The 9,756-nt window shown below is 24.5% G+C and overlaps 1 protein-coding gene across 2 annotated transcripts in view; it reads left to right on the top strand.

The window, feature by feature from the left end:
* The window catches only part of LOC100198115 (atrial natriuretic peptide receptor 2), a 109,473-nt gene that overhangs the window by 19,736 nt on the left and 79,981 nt on the right, over positions 1-9,756 (top strand). For both annotated transcript variants that reach the window (XM_065793622.1, XM_065793623.1), the window contains exons 4-5: positions 6,581-6,805; positions 7,053-7,134. In XM_065793622.1, coding sequence (XP_065649694.1) covers positions 6,581-6,805; positions 7,053-7,134 — 307 coding nt within the window. The remainder of the gene's footprint in view (positions 1-6,580; positions 6,806-7,052; positions 7,135-9,756) is intronic.

The raw sequence follows: 9,756 nt of genomic DNA, 5'->3' as shown, positions 1-9,756 counted from the left end.
AGAAGGATAAAGTTTTTATATATTACATCATCAAAAATACCTTCATTTTTTAATTTTCTCAAAAAGAATATCTAATATGTTTTCACCAAAGGATCCTTATCCTGTAGAGTTCAAATCATCTGTTGTTTATAAATTTGTATGCACAGGATGTAATTCCTGTTATATAGGCGAAACTTCTCGCCACCTTCAAACACGAATGATTGAACACTACAGGAGAGACAAAAACTGACACATACAAATATCTCCATGTTAACAAATATTGTTTTAATAATTATATGACCTTTTCTTGATATTGGATTCTGCCTCTAATAAATTTGAAGATTAAGGTAAGTTTGTTCATTGAATGGAAAAATCCATATATGAACAAACAGTTAAACCATTATAAAATTTCACTTTTCACATAAAAGTTACCATTTTATTAGTCATTAACCTTTAGTTAAATAATTAATAACTTTTTTATTGTATTTTTTTACTACTGCCAATTATAAAATGGCAGAACCCTGAGTTAAACAAACAAGTTAGGCACTGAGGTATTGAATTGTTCTAATCTAGCTTATATTAACATCCTGTCCTTTATTGTACAGTACCTTTTGGGTAATGAATGTTAACTGTAAATTCGAGTGTTTTTTATTATTTCCTTTGTATTATATTTTTTATTTTAATTATGTATCATAAATAGTTTTTTTGAATAGCAATTTTTAATATATTTTTAATTAGTTTGTAGCCTATATATTGAAAAATTTTATATTGATCATTTTAAAATGATGATGAACTTTGTAAGTTCGAAATATGTATTTTAAACTAAAAAGTGTTTTTTATTTCACTAAAATAATAATATCATTTGTGCTCACCAGACTTTTCGGAAATATATATATATATATATATATATATATATATATATATATATATATATATATATATATATATATATATATATATATATACATACATATATATATATACATATATGTATATATATATATATATATATATATATATATATATATATATATATATATATATATATATATATATATATATATATACAGTGATGGGCATAGTTAACTAATTTTTTAGTTAACTTTTAGTTAAACTACTTTTTTTAGTTAAATGCAATAGTTAAACTAAATTTTTTTATTTAAGTTAAACTTTTAGTTTAACTAACTTTTTTCCTAGTTTAGTTGAAAAAGTTTAACTAAATTTTTATTAACTAAATTTTTTATATATCGCCAAATAAATCGTTCTATTTCTATGCACCACTCACCTGACCAAGGACTCCAAGGATTCTGTTATTACTATTTTTATGTATTTATTTATTTAGTGCATGAACTGGACTTTTCAACATCATTCTCGCTTGGTCTGCTAATATCATAAATTCAAACTGTTAATCTAATAATCTGTTATTGTTATTGATAACATGAACAGCTTACTTGTGAACATGTGCTACAAAGATGTTAAACTAAAAAGTGATAAACCTGATGAAAAAAATTTGAATTTTATGCGCAAAAAAGTTGAATTTTAGTTAACTATTTCTAATTAGTTTAAGTTAACTACTTTTTATAAAAAGTTTGTAACTAAAAGTTTAAGTACTTCTTTTTAGTTTTAGTTAGTAGTTTAGTTAAACTATAATAAAAAAGTTAGTGCCCATCACTGTATATATATATATATATATATATATATATATATATATATATATATATATATATATATATATATATATATATATATATATATATATATATATATATATATATATATATATATATATATATATATATATATATATATATATATATATATATATATATATATATATATATATATATATATAAATATATATATATATATATAAATATATATATATATATATATATATATATATATATATATATAATATACAGTATTGTGAAAAATTTAAGAACCATCAAAAAACAAATGATAATTTATTTTTATTTTAAAATTTTTATTTTGTTTAAAAATAATAATAATAATAAATTTTAGAAAATAGACAAACAAAATAAAAAATAAAAAATGATGACAAAAGCTTTTAAACAAATAAAAAAATGTATTTAAAGTTTTATTGGTAATTTTTATTTAAAAAAAAGTTTTGAAAAAGTCAAGAACCATAGAACAAAAGACTGTAATTTTATTCCTAATACCGCGTAATTCTACCATGAATTTTTAAGTATTCATTTATACGATTTGGCATTGAGTCTATTAAATTCTCTAAAATATGTTTGGGAACATTTCCAAGTATTGTTAGTAAAATATTGTGCAACTCCTAAAGGCTCCTTTGTGCTTTCTTGGCAATCTCTTTATCAAGCCAACTCCAAATATTTTCAATGCAAGTAAGATCTGGGCTATTTGGTGGCCAAGTTAGAAGCTCAATATTTTTGCTTTCAAACCATTCAGAGACAATTTTAGCCTTGTGACATGGTGCATTGTCTTGCTGAAAAATGAACGGAACGCTTTGCTCAAGTGCATCAATTGATGATAACAAGTTATTATTTAAAATATCGACGTAATAAATAGAGTTGTATTGACCATCAAATAATTAAACATACCGAGACCATAATATGTCATGCAGAACCATATTCAAACTGACCCGCTACCTTGTTTTGTTCTTTGAACAATACAATTAAGATTATATTTATCTGAAGGCTGCTGGCGAATCATAATTCGGTTTTTTCGGTTATCAACCTCGATTGAACATTATTGTCTTCTATTTTTCTTAACGCTTTCTTTGACGCTTTGGCAAAGTTCACTTTGCTTTTTTATATGTTGTTTGGTAAGTCGCGATTTTAGATAAAATTTTCGCTTTTTTCCATAAAATATTGTTAGCTATTAGTTTCCATTCCGCAGGTGATGCCGTTGCTTGGCATCCATTTGAATGCTTCCATTCCCTTCTTAATTAGTGACAGCATGGTTCAATTTTTCTTTGTCATCTTGATTAAAAGGCGATCATCATTGCGTGTTGTCAAACGCGGTCTTCCAAAATGATGGCGGTTAATGTAAGATTTTGTCTCTTTGAATCTTTTGATGATTGTCAGCACCGAACTCTGTGATCGCTTTATTATATTTCCAATTTAACGAGCGGTTTTACCTTCCTGTTAAAAATGCACCACTTTTTCATGATCTTCATAGGTAATAGCTTTTCTGCTCATTTTTTCAAAAGAAATGAATTTTTTTTGTTTGAAATTAAATACTTTTTAAATATTTTTATTGGTTTTTTGGTAATGACTCAGGTCATTAATAGAATATTTAAACAAAAAAGGTAAAAATAAATTGAAAAAAGACGTTTCCGCCGCATTTAGCACAAAAATTCTTTGTGGTTCTTAACTTTTTTACAAAAAAAATATTAAAAAAAGTTGACACATAATGTTTAATCCTTATTTTTATAGGTTCTATTAGTTAATTTTCAAAAAAAAAAAAATCTTTTTTCTCAAGTTCTACTTAATATGTTTTAAAAAAAAAGAATATTTTATTATTTTTAGAATAAAAATTAATTAACTTTATTTGAAATTTTTTTTTTTAAATATATATATATATATATATATATATATATTCATATATATATATACATATATATATATATATATATATATATATATATATATATATATATATATATATATATATATATATATATATTCATATATATATATACATATATATATATATATATATATATATATATATATATATATATATATATATATTATGCTTTTTTTTAAAAAAAAAAGAGGATTTATGGTTTTTTTAAAAAAAGAGGATTTAATGTAAATATTATTTGAGTTCATTTATTTTTATAGTTTTTTAGGAGAAACTTATTTCCGTGCATACATTTAGAAATTAATTCCGATTTTTTGTTTAATAAGCATTCTTGGTTTGCATGTGTAGTTATTTCAAATTTTTTTGTAGGCATAGTATGCATTTTTTGGAAATATTGTTATATGCAGGCGCTGTTTTAAGGATGGACCAATTCAATATATAATCATCAATTTTTTTACCATTTTATTCCCATATATATGTTGACAGCATGGTGTCTTTTGAATTTTTATTTTTAAAAGATTGCTTTTGATTTGCAAAATCTTTTTTCCATTCACCCTCTGTTATGCCAATATATTGTTTATCAGGTACATTCTTATGGGAAACAACACATTTATGTACCACATTTTTTGATAAACAACTTCCACTCATTGGGCAATTATTTTTTTGTTTATAATTACAATTTTCTGTAGTTTTTTCATTTAGGATTTCTTTTTTGTTTAAAAAAGCATTATTGTGACCTTTTATAATTCTTTCCATATTTTTGTGCAACTGTAACTAACTTTAATTGTACTTTGATTAAAAATTTTATGTAATTTATTAGAGGGTTATTATAGGGTTATTATTAGAGGGTTATTATAGGGTTAGAGGATTTATAGAGGGAAATGTTTATCAGCCAATTTTAAAAACACTTTTCCTATGTTAGTGGAAACATTTTTGCCAAATGGGGGGTTGAACCAAATTACATTTCTAGTTTTGTTTTGCTCTAAATTCTAAAACAAATCTCGATTTTAATTAATAACAGGCTAAACCAAAACTCCTCTAATGAAAATGTATTCAATTCCTCTTAACGAATATTTGAAGATGCCCTTAAAAAAAAGTGGTTTTGAAAATTTTGAACTAAAATTTGACCCTGAAAAAAAGAATACAAAAAAGCGAAATAGAACTAGAAATGTAACTGGTTCAACCCCCCATATAGCAAAAAAACTTCTTGCTTACAAAGCGAGCACTCTACCATTACACCACTACAACTTAAGTATTAGTTACTCTACCATTACACCACTACAACTTAAGTATTAGTTGTCGACCAATTCCACTACAAAACATTTTACAGGAAAACTTTTCTTGCGCAGACAAGCATCATTCAGGCCATTCTATCAAACATTCCCGAACATTTTTTTCTTGTCTGCGTTGTAGTTCCTAACTAACTTAGGATAAATAGCCTCAAAAAAGATTTAAATCTGGCTTTTTGTAATAAATGTACTATATAAGAAGCTATCTTTTTACTATTTTTTACAAATTTTATTGATGCAGCTTTGAGTCAACACATAATGTGGTAGTGGTATAGCGGTAGAGTGCTCGCTTCATAAGCGAGAGGTTCTGAGTTCAATCCCCACCACGTCCCTGGTAGTACCATGCTTAACTTGTTTCTCTAGGTTGGTGTTTCAGAGTTGAGAGAGAGTTATAACCACAATTAAGTAGCCTGTCTGTAGTGGTCCTCTTGGCCTTGGGGAGGTAAATTAACAAATACAATAAGTTTCATACAAGCATAGTTTAACAGATATGTTACATTTACCAAACCTATATAATACCATGTTATTTGTGTTTGTCTTCAACTATATAATTTCTGCTAAAAATTCAAATCATTACTTTTGGTGTCAATGATATTTTGATATTTTTATTTTAAGTTAGCAGATATTTGTTATATTAATGTTAGGAGTAAGACTTTACTCAGTCGAATTTTGTTGTAAAGATGCCTGATACAATGATTTATGTTAGTTAAATAACTTATTCTTATTCAGTTTTTTAAAAACCATTCAATAGCAGAAATTCCACCAATGGAGCTCCATCTAAAACTTGGATTTGTATATCATCTTTTGCAATCTCTTTCAAATATTCAAATACATGTCCTTAAATAACTTGGAATTCTTTAAATTCGGCATTAGCCATTTTAAGGTGGACAACTGGCTGAATATGAGGGAAAGAGGGTTTTCAAGAATATAGGAATATTAGAAAAATTAGCCTAGCTGAATTTCTTCTTTATCTTTATTGGCACACTAACAAATTTCAAATATGTAGCATTGGCAATGCTCTTGATCGTTGATATGATGATAAAATTAGGCAATTCAAAGTCTCCTACAAATTCAGGACAATGCTATCAATCCATAAGTTTATATTGTTACCACATTCAATATTCTTCTAATGCCACAATAAACTTTTGGGAATTTACTCAGAACATGTAACTGAAGCACTCCTATATTTTTTGATTACCCACTGGCAAAGATACAAGAGACCAGGCAGATACAAGAGACCAAGATACAAGAGACCAAGAGACCCAGAGTAAAAAAACTATCATATTTAGAGATAAAAGGTTAAAAAATTTTGAATGATAAAATCTAATTTCAAACTTATCAATTTAATGCAAACTTTAAAGTTAGATTTTCTCTTTCAGAGGTTTTTTCTTTATATTCTATAACATGCCTTTATTTAACACCTACTAGAAATAATTATGTCATCCCCTAAATTATCCCCTAAAGGATTCCCTGTGCTAATTACATCACGCACCATTTCATTTTTTCAACAGTGTCATGAATAAACACTCTAATGTCTATAGAACTTTTGTAACTTTTTCACCTTTCTGGCTTGCTGTCCATGATGGGATCAGAAATTAAAATTGTATTATAATTGCAAAAATGGTCCTGAAATTCTATTAGGGTATTAATTTTTTACAATGTTTTTTTAAATATAATTTTGCTGTTATAATAATAATAATATAAAATAAAAATGAAAACCATTTCAATTTACTTTTTAGGTGCTTCAGGTGATGTCATAATAAATGATGTTGGAGACCGAAAATCAGCTCTTCAGATCAGAAATATTAATAATGGTGGATATGAAAGAGTTGCTAATTACTATTCAAGTTCTGATCATTTAGAAATACTACAAGACAAAGTTATAATATGGCCTGGAAAAGTTACTACCGTACCTTTAGGGAGGCCTAAATGCGGTTTTGATAAAGAATTTTGTGCTTCAACAGGTTATTTTCCATATATTTAATATTTTTAATAACTTTATAAAAGTTTTACTTAGTGTTTGTTGTTAAATATTTATAAAATTTTTGTATTTATAATATATTTTTATTTTGTATTATAAAATATTTATGAAATTTTGTTTGTTGTTATATATTTATAAAATTCATTGTAGTATATTTAATTAATAATATAGTATTTTTGATAAGACATCTGAGAACAAAATTTAAACTTCTTGCATAATTATATTCTTAGGTCTTTGGGTTCCCATTGTTTGTGGAATTCTCGCATGTTTTCTGTTCATGATGTTAGCTATAATTTTTGTTTTAAAACGTCGGTGAGTTTTTAGCTAAATATTTTAAAAATGAAATGACATATTGAATTTTTAAAAGTCAACTTATTATAATTATTAACTTATTATAATGTTAAAAAAAAGTTATATGAATATATTTTTTGAAAATCGAATAAGGAAGCAGTATTAGTAAAAATCTAGTGAGAACTTGCATAAAATTAAAAACAACAAAATGTAAATTGATGAGTTTTATTTTAGAACTGACCATAACAGTTTAACAGGGTAGAATGAAATAGTAATAGGTGATAAAATGATTAGTTATATCAATGTTTTTTCTTTTGTAAATATTTTGCAAATAATTTTTAATTATGTTGATAAGAATTTTTTTTTCAATTAGAATAACAAGATAATAACTAAGTTTGCTATTTTTGCTAATAGTTATGAGTTAATAACTATAATATATACACACACACAGTGAAGAACCCAGAGTTTATTTGGGGATGCCGCTTTCTTTTCAGCAATATCAGGAGAGGGGGGGGGGGGCGAGAATATTTTTGAGCAAAAAAAATACCCCCCCTTCTCCCCTAGTTAAAACCGGTGCCATATATATATTAAATTGCACAATGTTTGTAAAATTAACAAAGCAGTTTTACGTCATGTATTCGAAAACTATTTTCTGAAAAAGTTTACGTTTTGTTTTTCGTTTTCATCGCATAAACTAAAATAGCAAGCTAAAGATCAAAATTTCATTCATACAAAAATTAAATTTGCGTTATTAAGACTGAAATTTTTTACTTTTGTTCATTTATTATCCAAGCAGTTTACTCTTAATTGCCAAAAACAAAAGTTAACTTAGTTCTGAATGGATATTTTAAAATCATTCTGTCTTATGAAAAATAAAATTTTTTACACATTCCATTGTTATAAAAATTTGCAACAAGTTTTTAAAATTAAATTTCATAACAACATTCATTTTTTTTAAACAAATGTTCAGTTAGTAACTAAAGGACAGTTGCGTCATTACGTAAAAAAGCAATTTCTTTTTAATTCATTTTATTGTCCTGAAGAATAATTGAAGTTTCTAAAATAAATTGCAAATTATTTATATACTACTGCATTTAAAACTGAAATTGTTTTTTTTTATTTTTAATTAAAAGGCAAAAAAAAATTAATAGCAATACTAAAACAGGTCTGGGTTCGTCCCTGATATATATATATATATATATATATATATATATATATATATATATATATATATATATATATATATATATATATATATATATATATATTAGTAGTAGAAAATCACTTAACAAAATTTTTTTCCATTTAACACTGTGTTTCATCAACAAAGATTCATCAGAAATGGATGATCAAATTAATAAAATTACCATGCTATTTTTTTAAAATGTTTTTTTAAAAAGGGTAGTTAATGTAAATATTATTTGAACTCATTTAATTTTATAGTTTTTTATTTATTTATAGTATTTTATTTATTTTTATAGTACCTGATAAACAATATATTGGCATAACAGAGGGTGAATGGAAAAAACGTTTTGCCAATCATAAGCAATCTTTCAAGAATAAAAAGTATTCAAAAGACACCATGCTGTCAAAATATATATGGGAATTAAAAGAAAAAAATATTGATGATTTTATACTGAATTGGTCTGTACTTAAAACAGCGCCTGCATATAACAATATTTCCAAAAAATGCATACTATGCCTACAAGAAAAATTTGAAATAATTACACATGCAAATCAAGAATGCTTATTAAACAAAAGATCGGAATTAATTTCTAAATGTAGGCACGAAAATAAGTTTCTCCTAAAAAACTATAAAAATAAATGAGTTCAAATAATATTTACATTAACTACCCTTTTTAAAAAAACATTTAAAAAAAATAGCATAAGTAATCATTTCTAAAGAATTCTTTTTATAATAGTGTCAGCAAATTCCACAAATGTGTGAAAATTTACAGTAGTTAAGACCTTTGCAACTTCCTGTAATTTAATTTTGGTATAAATTGAAGTTTTATTAATTTGATCATCCATTTCTGATGAATCTTTGTTGATGAAACGCAGTGTTAAATGGAAAAAAATTTTGTTAAGTGATTTTCTACTACTAATATATATATATATATATATATATATATATATATATATATATATATATATATATATATATATATATATATATATATATATATATATATATATATACAGGGTGTTAGCCAGAAAAAAAATTCATACAACGTTTTAGCGAAATTGGGAATTTAGGTGCGGCTAAAAAAAAAAAGGTCATTACATTTAAAAAAGTAGATGCAATTTTTTAGATACAATTAAGTTTCAATAAAAATTTTCTATTTTTGCTGGGTTATTTAGGAATATTTTTAGGTTTTATTTTTCAGGAATATTTTTATATTTTATAAATGTTTAATTATAATTATTTAACTTGTTTCATTTTGAGCAATTTTCGTCAGTTTTCATTTTTAAATTGCTTCTCTCCTTTGTTTAATATTGTTGAGAGAAAACTAGAAAAAAAGACAATTGTTTGCAGTTCTAATGAATGAATTAATAAATTTATTTATTGAAACTTTGATCTATTTTAATTGCGTAAATCGCTTTTAAATACAGTTTTAAAAGGTTTAAACGATTAGTTACATA

This window comes from Hydra vulgaris, chromosome 03, assembly GCF_038396675.1.
Source record: "Hydra vulgaris chromosome 03, alternate assembly HydraT2T_AEP".
Taxonomy (NCBI): Eukaryota; Metazoa; Cnidaria; class Hydrozoa; order Anthoathecata; family Hydridae; genus Hydra; species Hydra vulgaris.
Note: the sequence above shows the minus strand (reverse complement) of the source record. Positions and strands in the feature narration are given on the sequence as shown.